This window comes from Bombina bombina, chromosome 4, assembly GCF_027579735.1.
Source record: "Bombina bombina isolate aBomBom1 chromosome 4, aBomBom1.pri, whole genome shotgun sequence".
NCBI classification, from domain to species: Eukaryota; Metazoa; Chordata; class Amphibia; order Anura; family Bombinatoridae; genus Bombina; species Bombina bombina.
Window position 1 is genome coordinate 1,148,044,699 of NC_069502.1, and position 17,812 is coordinate 1,148,062,510.

The 17,812-nt window shown below is 42.2% G+C and overlaps 1 protein-coding gene across 1 annotated transcript in view; it reads right to left on the minus strand.

The window, feature by feature from the left end:
• DISP1 (dispatched RND transporter family member 1) overlaps positions 1-17,812 on the minus strand; it is a 135,069-nt gene that overhangs the window by 26,437 nt on the left and 90,820 nt on the right. Inside the window, exon 5 of the mRNA XM_053712534.1 lies at positions 6,970-7,097. Coding sequence (XP_053568509.1) covers positions 6,970-7,097 — 128 coding nt within the window. The remainder of the gene's footprint in view (positions 1-6,969; positions 7,098-17,812) is intronic.

Consider the following 17,812-nt stretch of genomic DNA (forward strand, 5'->3'; position numbering starts at 1 on the left):
CCATAAGAAAAGCAAAACTTGTAGCATTTTATTATTTTCTTTAAAAGAACACTAAAATACATTAGATTTGAATAATTGACAAATACACAATAGCTCTTACTTTGAATTTGAAATGAGAAGTAGAATATTTTTTGGTAAATTTCAGAGTTAGTCCAATTTTCCCTCCCCGGTATCATGTGACGGTCATTAACCAAATCACAAAATGCAAATAAGTAAATACTGTGCACTTTTACACATGCTCAGAAGAAAGGAACTGGGGCTTTAGAAAGTGTGCATATAAAATCATAAGCTTGTTTTGATAATGGAAGTATATTGGAAAGTTTTGTTTAAATTGTTTGCTCGATCTGAATCAAGAAACCTTAATTTTGGCTTCAGTGGCTCTTTAAGAGAACGAAGAAACGTTGATAATAGGAGTAAATTAGAAAGTTGCTTAAAAACATAATTTATGCTTACCTGATAAATTCCTTTCTTCTGTAGTGTGATCAGTCCACGGGTCATCATTACTTGTGGGATATTAACTGCTCCCCTACAGGAAGTGCAAGAGGATTCACCCAGCAGAGTTGCTATATAGCTCCTCCCCTCTACGTCACCTCCAGTCATTCGACCAAGGACCAACGAGAAAGGAGAAGCCAAGGGTGTAGTGGTGACTGGAGTATAATTTAAAAAATATTTACCTGCCTTAAAAAACAGGGCGGGCCGTGGACTGATCACACTACAGAAGAAAGGAATTTATCAGGTAAGCATAAATTGTGTTTTCTTCTGTTAAGTGTGATCAGTCCACGGGTCATCATTACTTGTGGGATACCAATACCAAAGCAAAAGTACACGGATGACGGGAGGGATAGGCAGGCTCTTTATACAGAAGGAACCACTGCCTGAAGAACCTTTCTCCCAAAAATAGCCTCCGAGGAAGCAAAAGTGTCAAATTTGTAAAATTTGGAAAAAGTATGAAGCGAAGACCAAGTTGCAGCCTTGCAAATCTGTTCAACAGAGGCCTCATTCTTAAAGGCCCAAGTGGAAGCCACAGCTCTAGTGGAATGAGCTGTAATTCTTTCAGGAGGCTGCTGTCCAGCAGTCTCATAAGCTAAACGAATTATGCTACGAAGCCAAAAAGAGAGAGAGGTAGCAGAAGCTTTTTGACCTCTCCTCTGACCAGAGTAAACGACAAACAGGGAAGACGTTTGTCGAAAATCTTTAGTTGCCTGTAAATAAAATTTAAGGGCACGAACTACATCCAGATTGTGCAAAAGACGTTCCTTCCTCGAAGAAGGATTTGGGCACAAGGATGGAACAACAATCTCCTGATTGATATTCCTGTTAGTGACTACCTTAGGTAAGAACCCAGGCTTAGTACGCAGAACTACCTTATCCGAGTGAAAAATCAAATAAGGAGAATCACAATGTAAGGCTGATAACTCAGAGACTCTTCGAGCCGAGGAAATAGCCATTAAAAATAGAACTTTCCAAGATAACAACTTTATATCAATGGAATGAAGGGGTTCAAACGGAACACCCTGTAAAACGTTAAGAACAAGGTTTAAACTCCATGGTGGAGCCACAGCTTTAAACACAGGTTTAATCCTGGCCAAAGCCTGACAAAAAGCCTGAACGTCTGGAACTTCTGACAGACGCTTGTGTAACAGAATGGACAGAGCTGAGATCTGTCCCTTTAAGGAACTAGCGGATAACCCCTTTTCTAAACCTTCTTGTAGAAAAGACAATATCCTAGGAATCCTAACCTTACTCCAAGAGTAACCTTTGGATTCGCACCAATATAGGTATTTACGCCATATTTTATGGTAAATCTTTCTGGTAACAGGCTTCCTAGCCTGTATTAAGGTATCAATAACTGACTCAGAAAAACCACGCTTTGATAAGATCAAGCGTTCAATTTCCAAGCAGTCAGCTTCAGAGAAGTTAGATTTTGATGTTTGAAAGGACCCTGAATCAGAAGGTCCTGTTTCAGAGGTAACGACCAAGGTGGACAGAATGACATGTCCACCAGATCTGTATACCAAGTCCTGCGTGGCCATGCAGGCGCTATTAGAATCACTGATGCTTTCTCCTGTTTGATTCTGGCAATCGAGGAAGCATCGGGAAAGGTGGAAACACATGAGCCATCCTGAAGGTCCATGGTGCTGTCAAGGCATCTATCAGGACCGCTCCCGGATCCCTGGATCTGGACCCGTAGCGCGGAAGCTTGGCGTTCTGTCGAGACGCCATGAGATCTATCTCTGGTTTGCCCCAACGTCGAAGTATTTGGGCAAAGACCTCTGGATGAAGTTCCCACTCCCCCGGATGAAAAGTCTGACGACTTAAGAAATCCGCCTCCCAGTTCTCCACTCCCGGGATGTGGATTGCAGACAGGTGGCAAGAGTGAGACTCTGCCCAGCGAATTATCTTCGATACTTCCATCATTGCTAGGGAGCTTCTTGTCCCTCCCTGATGGTTGATATAAGCTACAGTCGTGATGTTGTCCGACTGGAACCTGATGAACCCCCGAGTTGCTAACTGGGGCCAAGCCAGAAGAGCATTGAGGACTGCTCTCAATTCCAGAATGTTTATTGGAAGAAGACTCTCCTCCTGATTCCATAGTCCCTGAGCCTTCAGAGAATTCCAGACAGCGCCCCAACCTAGTAGGCTGGCGTCTGTTGTTACAATTGACCAGTCTGGCCTGCTGAATGGCATTCCCCTGGACAGATGTGGCCGATAAAGCCACCATAGAAGAGAATTTCTGGTCTCTTGAATGGAATGAAGGACACGGCATGCACTTTGAAGTTTTGTTAACCTGTCCTCTGTCAGGTAAATCTTCATTTCTACAGAATCTATCAGAGTCCCCAGGAAGGGAACTCTTGTGAGTGGAAAGAGAGAACTTTTCTCTTCGTTCACTTTCCATCCATGCGACCTTAGAAATGCCAGTACTATCTCTGTATGAGATTTGGCAGTTTGAAAGCTTGAAGCTTGTATCAGTATGTCGTCTAAGTACGGAGCTACTGAAATTCCTTGCGGTCTTAGTACCGCCAGAAGAGTGCCCAGAACCTTTGTGAAGATTCTTGGAGCCGTAGCCAGTCCGAATGGAAGAGCTACAAACTGGTAATGCCTGTCTAAAAAGGCAAACCTTAGATACCGGTAATGACTTCTGTGAATCGGTATGTGAAGGTAAGCATCCTTTAAATCCACTGTGGTCAAGTACTGACCCTCTTGGATCATGGGCAAAATTGTTCGAATAGTTTCCATCTTGAACGATGGAACTCTTAGGAATTTGTTTAGGATCTTTAAATCCAAGATTGGCCTGAAGGTTCCCTCTTTTTTGGGAACTACAAACAGATTTGAGTAAAACCCTTGTCCTTGTTCCAACCGCGGAACTGGATGGATCACTCCCATTAATAAAAGATCTTGTACGCAGCGTAGAAACGCTTCCTTCTTTGTTAGGTTTGTTGACAACCTTGACAGATGAAATCTCCCTCTTGGGGGAGAGGATTTGAAGTCCAGAAGGTATCCCTGAGATATGATCTCTAACGCCCAGGGATCCTGAACATCTCTTGCCCAAGCCTGGGCGAAGAGGGAAAGTCTGCCCCCCACTAGATCCGGTCCCGGATCGGGGGCCCTCAATTCATGCTGTCTTAGGGGCAGCAGCAGGTTTTCTGGCCTGTTTGCCCCTGTTCCAGGACTGGTTAGGTTTCCAGCCTTGTCTGTAGCGAGCAACAGCTCCTTCCTGTTTTGGTGCAGAGGAAGTTGATGCTGCTCCTGCTTTGAAATTACGAAAGGAACGAAAATTGGACTGTCTAGCCTTGGCTTTGGCCTTGTCCTGAGGCAGGGCATGACCTTTACCTCCTGTAATGTCATCAATAATCTCTTTCAAGCCGGGCCCGAATAAGGTCTGCCCTTTGAAAGGAATATTAAGCAATTTAGATTTAGACGTAACATCAGCTGACCAGGATTTTAGCCACAGAGCTCTGCGTGCCTGAATGGCGAATCCTGAATTTTTAGCCGCAAGTTTAGTTAAATGTACTACGGCATCTGAAATAAATGAATTAGCTAACTTAAGGAATTTAAGTTTGTGTGTGATGTCATCTAGTGTGGATGATTGAAGTGTCTCTTCCAGAGACTCAAACCAAAATGCTGCTGCAGCCGTGACAGGCGCAATACATGCAAGAGGTTGCAATATAAACCCTTGTTGAACTAACATTTTCTTAAGGTAACCCTCTAATTTTTTATCCATTGGATCTGAAAAAGCACAGCTATCCTCCACTGGGATAGTGGTACGCTTAGCTAAAGTAGAAACTGCTCCCTCCACCTTAGGGACCATTTGCCATAAGTCCCGTGTGGCGGCATCTATTGGAAACATTTTTCTGAATATAGGAGGGGGTGAGAAAGGCACACCGGGTCTATCCCACTCCTTAGTAACAATGTCAGTAAGTCTCTTAGGTATAGGAAAAACGTCAGTACTCGTCGGTACCGCAAAATATTTATCCAACCTACACATTTTTTCTGGGATTGCAACTGTGTTACAATCATTCAGAGCCGCTAATACCTCCCCTAGTAACACACTGAGGTTCTCAAGCTTAAATTTAAAATTTGAAATGTCTGAGTCCAGTTTATTTGGATCAGAACCGTCACCCACAGAATGAAGCTCTCCGTCTTCATGTTCTGCAAACTGTGACGCAGTATCAGACATGGCCCTTGCATTATCAGCGCACTCTGTTCTCATCCCAGAGTGATCACGTTTACCTCTTAGTTCTGGTAGTTTAGCCAAAACTTCAGTCATAACAGTAGCCATATCTTGTAATGTGATTTGTAATGGCCGCCCAGATGCACTCGGCGCTACAATATCACGCACCTCCTGAGCGGGAGATGCAGGTACTGACACGTGAGGCGAGTTAGTCGGCATAACTCTCCCCTCGTTGTTTGGTGAAATATGTTCAATTTGTACAGATTGACTATTTTTTAAAGTAGCATCAATACATTTAGTACATAAATTTCTATTGGGCTCCACTTTGGCATTAACACATATAGCACAGATATCTTCCTCTGAATCAGACATGTTTAACACACTAGCAAATAAACAGCAACTTGGAAATACTTTTCAAAGTAATTTACAAATAATATGAAAACGAACTGTGCCTTTAAGAAGCACAGAAAAATATTATAACAGATAAAATAATTAAGTTATAGCATCAATCTTTGTCAGAATATACAGTTTTAGCAAAGGATTGTTCCCCTCAGCAAATGATAACTAACCCAGGCAGCAGAAAAAAAATACACAAATAAACGTTTTTTATATCACAGTCAATACAATCAGCACAGCTCTGCTGTATGATTACTTCCCTCAAAAAAGACTCTTGAGATCCCTGAACTCTGTAGAGATGAACCGGATCATGCAGGAAGAAAATGAACCTCTGACTGAGTTTTTCTGATGCATAGTGAAAGCACCAAAATGGCCCCTCCCCCACACACATAACAGTGAGAGGGATCAGTGAACTGCTCTAATTTAAATCAAAACTATTGCCAAGTGGAAAAAAAGTGCCCAAAACATTTTTTCACCCAGTACCTCAGAGAAAAAAACGTTTTTACATGCCAGCAAAAAAACATTTTACCTCAATAATTAATTGTCATTTAAAACCTATTGCAAGTCCCTGCAAAATAGGTTAAGTCTATGTATACAGTTTAAAAGCCAGAGAAGTACCATTTCCCAGAAAACTGAAGTGTAAAATATACATACATGACAGCCTGATATCAGCTACATCTACTGCATTCAAGGCTGAGTTTACATTATAACGGTATGGCAGGATTTTCTCATCAATTCCATGTCAGAAAATAATAAACTGCTACATACCTCTTTGCAGATTAATCTGCCTGCTGTCCCCTGATCTGAAGTTTACCTCACTCCTCAGATGGCCGAGAAACAGCAATATGATCTTAACTACTCCGGCTAAAATCATAGAAAAACTCAGGTAGATTCTTCTTCAAATTCTACCAGAGAAGGAATAACACACTCCGGTGCTATTATAAAATAACAAACTTTTGATTGAAGATATAAAAACTAAATATATCACCATAGTCCTCACACATATCCTATCTAGTCGTTGGGTGCAAGAGAATGACTGGGGGTGACGTAGAGGGGAGGAGCTATATAGCAACTCTGCTGGGTGAATCCTCTTGCACTTCCTGTAGGGGAGCAGTTAATATCCCACAAGTAATGATGACCCGTGGACTGATCACACTTAACAGAAGAAATTGCCTGCTCTATCTGAAGCACGAAAGAAAAAAATGTGGATTCAGTGTCCCTTTAACTCTGACAGAAAATCTCTTTTTACCACTATTTAATGAAAATTGTGAAGTATTCAAGGTTGGTAATTCTCCATTTCCCCTCTTGATTATTTTTGTGTTTTTTTTGTTTTTGTTTTGTTTTTTTATTTAATTGCCGACTATTATGGTTAGGATTCTTCCCACCACTGGAATCTGCTGGCTGCGGTGTCTGCTGGTCCTCTACAAGACGTCCGCCACCACCGAGGCCGCAACCGCCACCACAAGTTTAAGACGAAGATGTTTATAATTTTTCTGGAGTTAAGAGTGTCGTATTGAGAGTAATTTTGGTATTCACATATTTAAAGTCACATTTTATACTTTCTTGGTTATCTATACTTTAACAACTGTGTTACCATCAATACATTAAGTAGAAAATTCATATTAAACTACTGTTTTTTCACATTATTTTCAGTTTTATTTATTAAAAAATAACAAAGAGGAATGTCTAGAGCAAGTTCTTAATTGTCTCAATGGCCACAATATTGTTGCTGAAAACTATAGAATTTAAGAATATTTGTGCTTGAGGAGAGGTAAAGAAATCAGGTTTAAACATGTCTGCAGGATCTGAGGACCCTGATTTAAAAGTTCTAGTAAAACTAAAAAATAAAAAAAATAAAAAATTATTTATAAGAATTTCCAGGTATATAAAAAGTTAATTACTTTTTTGCCTGCTCATCTGCATATTTAAATGGATAGTTGGCCAATGTTGCTTTGTATCCAGTGTTTTTGACCATGTTGTTCCATGTCACCAACCTCTGTCCTATTGCGGTTCCTCTGGGCTCAAAACCCTTGAATTGTAAAAAGGAGAAAGCAATCAGTTAACGATATACTTGAGCATCACATTAAAAGAGATATATACATACATTTCTAGCAATTGTTTATGTATTTGTAATTTTAGTTTCTGTTGAAACCTAGGTTTCCCTCATCTAATTCCTTTGTGCTGAGAACAGTTAGGGGCAGATATAAGTCACTAAAGTGTGCAAACAATGGCTGTGTGTAATATAACAATGTTAAAGGGACTTTAAACCCCATGAGATAGAAAGCGTTACAAATGAATTGATAAAATAATACACTGGCCTCAACAGGGGATATGAGATAAAAAGAACACACTTTTAAATAGAGGAAAACTTAAGTTATAACATGACAGCTCCGATTACTTTATTGCGTTAGAATTAAAAAGCCCAACAATTTTCTTAGTTAAATTACAGGAAAAAGGTTTTAAATAAATACTGAATGCAGTGTTCTCTGATAACCAATTTAATGGGCACACCCACCACCTGGCTAAAAGTGAAGCAAATATTAAAGGGATATGAAACACAAAAATATTATTTTGTGATTCAGAGAGAATACCATTTTAAAAAATAATCACATTTTCAATTTACTTCTATTATCAAATAGGCTTCGTTCTAAAGATATTCTGTGTTGAAGAGATACCTAGGTAGCATCTGGAGCACTACATAGTAGGAAATATCGCTGTCATTAACGCTCTTGCAAATGGAAAACATTATTGTAAAACTGCCATGTAGTGCTCCAGAAATGGTCGGGCTCCTAAGCATATGCCCAAACTTTTAAAACAAAAGATACCAAAAGAATGAAGAAAAAATGATAATAGAAGTAAAATTAGAAAGTTGTTAAAAATCGTATTCTCTATCTGAATCATGAAAGAAAAAATTGGGTTAATTATCCCTTTAAGCTGAAATCAGCCTTAGTTTCCCATTAAGGAAATATAAAAAGAAAATGTATGCTTACCTGATAAATGTATGTATTTCTTGACACGATGAGTCCACAGATCATCTAATTACTAATGGGATATATCACTCCTGCCCTGCAGGAGGCGGCAAAGAGCACCACAGCAAAGCTGTTAAATATCACCTCCCTTCCCTCCCACCCCAGTCATTCGACCAAAGTAAAGGAGAGAAAGGAAGCAACAATGTGCAGAGGTGTCTGAAGTTTATAACATACCAACAACCTGTCTTAAGAACAGGGCAGGCCGTGGGTTCATTGTGTCAAGAAAGAAAGAAATTTATCAGGTAAGCATAGATTTTATTTTCTTTCTAATGGCACGATGAGTCCACGGATCATCTAATTACTAATTGGATTCAATACCCAAGCTAGAGTACACAGATAAGGGAGGGACAAGACAGGGAACCTAAACGGAAGTCACCACTGCTTGAAGAACCTTTCTCCCAAAAGCGGCCTCAGTGGAGGCAAAAGTATCAAATTTATAGAATTTTGAAAAAGTGTAGAGAGGACCAAGTTGCAGCCTTGCAAATCTGTTCCACAGAAGCTTCATTTTTGAATGCCCATGAGGAAGCAACAGCTCTCGTGGAATGAGCCGTAACTCTCTCTGGAGGTTGCTGTCCAGCAGCTTCATAGGCAAAACGTATGATACTCTTCAGCCATAAAGAAAGAAGTAACCATAGCTTTCTGCCCCTTACGTTTTCCTGAGAAAACCACAAAGCAAAAGTGACAAAAAATCCTTAGTCGCCTGTAAGTAAAATTCTAGAGCACGTACCACGTTTAAATTGTGCAGAAGCCGTTCCTTCTGAGAAGGATTAGGACATAATGAAGGAACCACAATCTCCTGATTATTGTTCCGGTCAGAAACTACTTCGGGGAGAAACCCTAGGTTTGTACGTAAAACTACCTTATCCGAATGAAAAATAAGGTAAGGTGACTCATACTGTAATGCTGAGAGCTCTGACACTACGAGCAGATGAAACTACGAGCAGATGAAATAGTAACAAGAAACAAAACTTTCCAAGATAACTTAATATCTAAGGAATGCATAGGCTCAAACTGAGCCCCTTGAAGAACCTTAAGAACTAAATTAAGACTCCAGGGAGGAGTAACTGGTTTGAACACAGGCCTGATCCTGACCAAGGCCTGACAAAACGACTGCACGTCTAGAACGTCTGCCAGACGTTTATGTAACAAAATAGACAAGGCAGATATTTGACCTTTTAGGGAACTTGCCGATAAGCCGTTCTCCAAACCTTCTTGGAGAAAAGACAGAATTCTAGGAATCCTAACTCTACTGCAAGAGTAGCCCTTGGATTCACACCAATATAGATATTAACGCCATATCTTATGATAAATCTTTCTAGTCACAGGTTTACGAGCCTGAATCATGGTCTCTACGACCGATTCCGAAAATCCCCCCGTGGATAAAATTAAGCGTTCAATCACCAAGCAGTCAGCTTCAGAGAAACTAGATTTGGATGAAGGAAGGGCCCTTGAAGTAGAAGGTCCTTCCTCAACGGAAGTCTCCAAGGTGGAAGAGATGACATGTCCACCAGATCGGAATACCGAATCCTGCAAGGCCATGCCAGTGCAATGAGAATTACCGACACCCTCTCCTGCTTGATTCAAACAATGACTCGAGGAAGAAAAGCGAACGGAGGAAATAGGTATGAAAGACTTAAATTCCAAGATACCGTCAGGGCGTCTGTCAGTACAGCCTGAGGGTCCCTTGACCTCGACTCGTACCTCAGAAGCTTGGCATTCTGCCGAGAGGTCATGAGATCCGATTCCGGCTGACCCCATTTGAGAATGAGACTGTAAAACACTTCCAGATGGAGTTCCCACTCCCCCGGGTGAAAGGTCTGTCTGCTCAGGAAGTCCACCTCCCAGTTGTCCACCCCTGGGATGTGGATCGCCGACAGACAACAATTGTGGGTCTCCGCTCACCGAATTATCTTGGCTACCTCTGTCATGGCTAAGGAACTCCGCATTCCTCCCTGATGGTTGATGTAAGGCACTGAAGTTATGTTGTCCGACTGGAACCTGGTGAACTGGGCCGAGGATAACTGGGGCAAGGCCAGAAGAGCATTGAAGATTGCTCTCAGCTCCCGAATGTTTATGGGCAGAACAGACTGAGTCCAAGTTCCCTGCGCCTTTAGAGAGCCCCAGACTGCTCCCCAACTTAGAAGGCTGGCGTCTGTTGTCACAATCACCCAAGAGGGTCTGCGAAAGCAGGTTCCCTGGCAGAGATGATCCTAAGACAACCACCAAAGAAGAGAATTCCTTGTCTCCTGCTCCAGTTGTATTCGTGGAGACAAATCCGCATAATCTCCGTTCCATTGACTGAGCATCTTTAACTGCAGATGTCTGAGGTGCAAACGAGCGAACGGGATGATGTCCATTGCTGCCACCATCAGCCTGATTACCTCCATGCACTGAGCCACTGATGGCCGAGGAGCGGACTAAAGCGCTAGTCAAGAATCGAAATTCTTTGATTTCCTGGCTTCTGTCAGAAAAATCTTCATTGATAGGGAATCTATTATGGTTACCAAGAAAGTTAGCAAAAATAGAAATAGAAACGATTCTCCTGGGATGAATTCATAAAAACGTCTTTTATTGGAAACAAGGTTAAAATCGAAAGGCACACACAAAAAAGAAAAAAGAGAAAATAGCACCAGGTGTGGCACTGTCCGGTACATGCATTCTGGCTACCGTCCTAGTTTATAGTCACACCACATATTAACCTGAAAGTCAGTTGAACACTTACAACTCACCTTAGCAATGGTTGGATTAAGTAGTTACTAACTACACATTTTTTATATGCGCTACTGAGGTTTTTTTTTCTCTCTTGTATGTTTACCAAGAAAGTTACCCTTGTATTTGGAAATAAGGAGCTCTTTTCCAAATTTACCTTCCATCAGTGAGATCGCAGGAAAGATAACATTTCCGTGTGGGACCTTGCTTGTTGAAAGGATGGCGCCTGGACCAGGATGTCGTCCAGATAGGTCGCCACTGCAATGCCCCGTAATCGGAGCACCGCCAAGAGGGATCCCAGAACCTTTGAGAAAATTCTGGGAGCTGTGGCAAGTCCGAAAGGAAGAGACACGAATTGGAAGTGTTTGTCTAGAAATGCAAACCTTAGAAACTTGTAATGATCCCTGTGAATGGGAACATGCAGGTACGCATCCTTTAAATCCACCGTTGCCATAAATTGTCCCTCTTGGACCAAAGGAAGAATGGAACCAATAGTTTCCATCTTGAAGGACGGTACTCTGAGGAATTTGTTTAGACTCTTGAGATATAAAATTGGTCTGAAGGTTCCCTCCTTTTTGGGAACCACAAACAGATTGGAGAGGTCCCATAGACAGTGTAAGAACGCCTCTCTTTTTGTCTGGTCTACAGATAATCTTGAAAGCAGAAACTTGCCTCTGGGAGGAAAATTTTTGAACTCTAGTTTGTATCCCTGGGACACTATGTCTACTGCCCAGGGATCCTGAACATCTTGAACCCAAGCCTGAGCGAAGGAGGAAGGTCTGCCCCCTACAAAATCCGGTACCGGATAGGGGGCAGGCCCTTCATGCTGTCTTTGATTCAACAGTAGGCTTCTTGGATTGTTTTCCCTTGTTCCAAGACTGATTGGGTCTCCAGGAAGGTTTAGATTGTTCTTACTTGGAAGAGGAAGAATTTCCCTTGAAATTTCAAAAGGAACGAAAATTACTCTGACATCCCTTTTGCTTGTTACTCTAATCCTGAGGGAGAAGATGACCCTTTCCTCCCGTAATATCAGAGATTATTTCCGTCAAGCTCGGTCCAAACAAGGTCTTCCCTTTGTAAGGAATCACTAAAAGTTTAGACTTAGATGACACATCCACAGACCAAGGTTTTAACCATAAGGCTCTGCGGGCTAGAACAGCAAAAACTGAAATCTTTGCTCCTGTAGGGAAGCATCAGTAATAAAGGAATAAGCCAACTTAAGGGCTTTTATCCTATCCTGAATTTCATCAAGGGGAGTGTCTATCCTAATAGCATCAGACAACGCATCAAACTAATATGAGTAACCCCGCTAATTTTTTGTCCATAGGATCTTTAAAGGCACAACTATCTTCTTAGGATCAACTACGACCATAGTGTTGCTGTCATCCAATGTAGCTAAAACCTCCTTGAGTAACAGACGGAGGTGTTCTAGCTTAAACCTGAAAGATACAACTTCAGTATCAGCAAGAGGAATTACACTGTCAGAATCTAAAATTTCCCCTTCAGACGCTACCAAAGTATCCTCTCCTCCTCAGGTTTCTGGGAGGGGGCATTCGAAATAGCAACAACTGCTTCAGAAATCTCGCTTACTGAATGATTACTTTTTCTCTTACGTTTTCCCTGCAACATGGGAAAAGCAGACAACGCATCAGAAACTGCAGAAGACATAAGGGAAGCAATGTCTTGCAACGTAACTCCAGGAGGAGTTATAGAGGAAGCGCAGGGCACTCTGCATGTGTGGACGGTAAAATTTGGGACGCTTGAGGAGAAAGCTGCGGCATATATTGAACATTGTCATTAAACTCCTGAACAACATCTGCCTTAGAAAATGCAAAATAAAAGGAGACAGAGGGGCGCCTCATGTGTGGTATCATCAGGTATATAAAGATTATAATGAAATATCAAGCTAAATGGGTACTCACATATTACATAAGCACACTTATGTGCTAGTAGGTACAGGCTGTAGATTTGGACAGGTGTAACAGCTTACTCACAGTAGTTTTTTTTCCTTTGTGCTGCAGTACTGAGAGGGAGTGAAACACAAATACAGGCACTACATGTGCAGATCATTCAAAATGTAATTGTGTTCACTAAAATAAATTCCCAAATGGGTACTCACATTTAAGCTGAGCACACATATGTGCTGGTAGAAGCAGGCTGGCAGATTGGGGAGAGGTGTGTCAGCTCACCCCGTGTATAGAGATCCAATGGAGGGTGTATAAGTTAGTAAGGTTAGTCTCTCAAATATTAGTCAGGATGGCAGGCAGGTAGGATGAATCCACTCAGAGGGTTGTTTCCATAAAAAATATATGTATTTATAAAAACACAATTTAAAATACAACACAGCAATGTTATACAAGTGGATGAGGGGTATTGCAATGACCCCCTAAAAACTGCAACGCGTTTCTCGGTTTAAAACCGTTTCCTCAGGCATGCCTTAGAAAATGATGGCTCAGAAAAAAGTTTCTCTCTATAAGTTAAAGTTCTCTCAATACATGAGGAACAAAAAGGGATTGGCGATTCCACATTGGCATCAAAACATAAAGAGCAATTGACATTTTGCAAGGCCTCTTGGTTCATTTTGACTCACAAGGGATCAAGATAGCAAATAAAAAACAGAATTTATGTTTACCTGATAAATTACTTTCTCCAACGGTGTGTCCGGTCCACGGCGTCATCCTTACTTGTGGGGATATTCTCTTCCCCAACAGGAAATGGCAAAGAGCCCAGCAAAGCTGGTCACATGATCCCTCCTAGGCTCCGCCTTCCCCAGTCATTCGACCGACGTAAAGGAGGAATATTTGCATAGGAGAAATCATATGATACCGTGGTGACTGTAGTTAAAGGAAATAAATTATCAGACCTGATTAAAAAAACCAGGGCGGGCCGTGGACCGGACACACCGTTGGAGAAAGTAATTTATCAGGTAAACATAAATTCTGTTTTCTCCAACATAGGTGTGTCCGGTCCACGGCGTCATCCTTACTTGTGGGAACCAATACCAAAGCTTTAGGACACGGATGAAGGGAGGGAGCAAATCAGGTCACCTAGATGGAAGGCACCACGGCTTGCAAAACCTTTCTCCCAAAAATAGCCTCAGAAGAAGCAAAAGTATCAAATTTGTAAAATTTAGTAAAAGTGTGCAGTGAAGACCAAGTCGCTGCCTTACATATCTGATCAACAGAAGCCTCGTTCTTGAAGGCCCAAGTGGAAGCCACAGCCCTAGTGGAATGAGCTGTGATTCTTTCAGGAGGCTGCCGTCCGGCAGTCTCGTAAGCCAATCTGATGATGCTTTTAATCCAAAAAGAGAGAGAGGTAGAAGTTGCTTTTTGACCTCTCCTTTTACCAGAATAAACAACAAACAAGGAAGATGTTTGTCTAAAATCCTTTGTAGCATCTAAATAGAATTTTAGAGCACGAACTACATCCAAATTGTGCAACAAACGTTCCTTCTTTGAAACTGGATTCGGACACAAAGAAGGCACGACTATCTCCTGGTTAATGTTTTTGTTAGAAACAACTTTCGGAAGAAAACCAGGTTTCGTACGCAAAACCACCTTATCTGCATGGAACACCAGATAAGGAGGAGAACACTGCAGAGCAGATAATTCTGAAACTCTTCTAGCAGAAGAAATTGCAACCAAAAACAAAACTTTCCAAGATAATAACTTAATATCAACGGAATGTAAGGGTTCAAACGGAACCCCCTGAAGAACTGAAAGAACTAAATTGAGACTCCAAGGAGGAGTCAAAGGTTTGTAAACATGCTTGATTCTAACCAGAGCCTGAACAAAGGCTTGAACATCTGGCACAGCTGCCAGCTTTTTGTGAAGTAACACAGACAAGGCAGAAATCTGTCCCTTCAAAGAACTTGCAGATAATCCTTTCTCCAAACCTTCTTGAAGAAAGGATAGAATCTGAGGAATTTTTATCTTGTCCCAAGGGAATCCTTTAGATTCACACCAACAGATATATTTTTTCCATATTTTGTGGTAGATTTTTCTAGTTACAGGCTTTCTGGCCTGAACAAGAGTATCAATGACAGAATCTGAGAACCCTCGCTTTGATAAGATCAAGCGTTCAATCTCCAAGCAGTCAGTTGGAGTGAGACCAGATTCGGATGTTCGAACGGACCTTGAACAAGAAGGTCTCGTCTCAAAGGTAGCTTCCATGGTGGAGCCGATGACATATTCACCAGGTCTGCATACCAAGTCCTGCGTGGCCACGCAGGAGCTATCAAGATCACCGATGCCCTCTCCTGATTGATCCTGGCTACCAGCCTGGGGATGAGAGGAAACGGCGGGAATACATAAGCTAGTTTGAAGGTCCAAGGTGCTACTAGTGCATCTACTAGAGTCGCCTTGGGATCCCTGGATCTGGACCCGTAGCAAGGAACCTTGAAGTTCTGACGAGAGGCCATCAGATCCATGTCTGGAATGCCCCACAATTGAGTAATTTGGGCAAAGATTTCCGGATGGAGTTCCCACTCCCCCGGATGAAATGTCTGACGACTCAGAAAATCCGCTTCCCAATTTTCCACTCGTGGGATGTGGATTGCAGACAAGTGGCAGGAGTGAGTCTCCGCCCATTGAATGATTTTGGTCACTTCTTCCATCGCCAGGGAACTCCTTGTTCCCCCCTGATGGTTGATGTACGCAACAGTCGTCATGTTGTCTGATTGAAACCGTATGAATTTGGCCTTTGCTAGCTGAGGCCAAGCCTTGAGAGCATTGAATATCGCTCTCAGTTCCAGAATATTTATCGGGAGAAGAGATTCTTCCCGAGACCAAAGACCCTGAGCTTTCAGGGGTCCCCAGACCGCGCCCCAGCCCACCAGACTGGCGTCGGTCGTGACAATGACCCACTCTGGTCTGCGGAAGCTCATCCCCTGTGACAGGTTGTCCAGGGACAGCCACCAACGGAGTGAATCTCTGGTCCTCTGATCTACTTGTATCGTCGGAGACAAGTCTGTATAGTCCCCATTCCACTGACTGAGCATGCACAGTTGTAATGGTCTTAGATGAATTCGCGCAAAAGGAACTATGTCCATTGCCGCTACCATCAAACCTATTACTTCCATGCACTGCGCTATGGAAGGAAGAGGAACAGAATGAAGTATTTGACAAGAGTTTAGAAGTTTTGATTTTCTGGCCTCTGTCAGAAAAATCCTCATTTCTAAGGAGTCTATTATTGTTCCCAAGAAGGGAACCCTTGTTGACGGAGATAGAGAACTTTTTTCTACGTTCACTTTCCACCCGTGAGATCTGAGAAAGGCCAGGACAATGTCCGTGTGAGCCTTTGCTTGTGGAAGGGACGACGCTTGAATCAGTATGTTGTCCAAGTAAGGTACTACTGCAATGCCCCTTGGTCTTAGCACCGCTAGAAGGGACCCTAGTACCTTTGTGAAAATTCTTGGAGCAGTGGCTAATCCGAATGGAAGTGCCACAAACTGGTAATGCTTGTCCAGAAATGCGAACCTTAGGAACCGATGATGTTCCTTGTGGATAGGAATATGTAGATACGCATCCTTTAAATCCACCGTGGTCATGAATTGACCTTCCTGGATGGAAGGAAGAATTGTTCGAATGGTTTCCATTTTGAACGATGGAACCTTGAGAAACTTGTTTAGGATCTTGAGATCTAAGATTGGTCTGAATGTTCCCTCTTTTTTGGGAACTACGAACAGATTGGAGTAGAACCCCATCCCTTGTTCTCCTAATGGAACAGGATGAATCACTCCCATTTTTAACAGGTCATCTACACAATGTAAGAATGCCTGTTTTTTTATGTGGTCTGAAGACAATTGAGACCTGTGGAACCTCCCCCTTGGGGGAAGCCCCTTGAATTCCAGAAGATAACCTTGGGAGACTATTTCTAGCGCCCAAGGATCCAGAACATCTCTTGCCCAAGCCTGAGCGAAGAGAGAGAGTCTGCCCCCCACCAGATCCGGTCCCGGATCGGGGGCCAACATCTCATGCTGTCTTGGTAGCAGTGGCAGGTTTCTTGGCCTGCTTACCTTTGTTCCAGCCTTGCATTGGCCTCCAGGCTGGCTTGGCTTGAGAAGTATTACCCTCTTGCTTAGAGGACGTAGCACTTGGGGCTGGTCCGTTTCTGCGAAAGGGACGAAAATTAGGTTTATTTTTGGCCTTGAAAGACCTATCCTGAGGAAGGGCGTGGCCCTTGCCCCCAGTGATATCAGAAATAATCTCTTTCAAGTCAGGGCCAAACAGCGTTTTCCCCTTGAAAGGAATGTTAAGCAATTTGTTCTTGGAAGACGCATCCGCTGACCAAGATTTTAGCCAAAGCGCTCTGCGCGCCACAATAGCAAACCCAGAATTTTTCGCCGCTAATCTAGCCAATTGCAAAGTGGCGTCTAGGGTGAAAGAGTTAGCCAATTTGAGAGCATGAATTCTGTCCAAAATCTCCTCATAAGAAGAATCTTTATTGAGCGCCTTTTCTAGTTCATCGAACCAGAAACACGCTGCTGTAGTGACAGGAACAATGCATGAAATTGGTTGTAGAAGGTAACCTTGCTGAACAAACATCTTTTTAAGCAAACCCTCTAATTTTTTATCCATAGGATCTTTGAAAGCACAACTATCTTCTATGGGTATAGTGGTGCGTTTGTTTAGAGTAGAAACCGCCCCCTCGACCTTGGGGACTGTCTGCCATCCCATTAGTAATTAGATTTGTGGACTCATCGTGTCATTAGAAAGAAACTTAATACACATACACAACCAGACAGAAGAATATATTAAAAAAATATTAAAAATATTCTCCTCCACTGTTCACTTGGCAGCTTGCAAACATAATAAAGTGACCCCACAAAAGATTACAGATGCAGCAATCAGCATATTGATCCATATAAGAGCACTATTTTTATTTTATTTTTTTAATTATTTATAAGTTTCCAAGAAAGCATTGTTAGGCTTACGATTACCAATGGAAAAAATACCTTAGCAATGCACAAGAGCTGTTTTTTTTTTTTTTTTACTTTAAACCCATT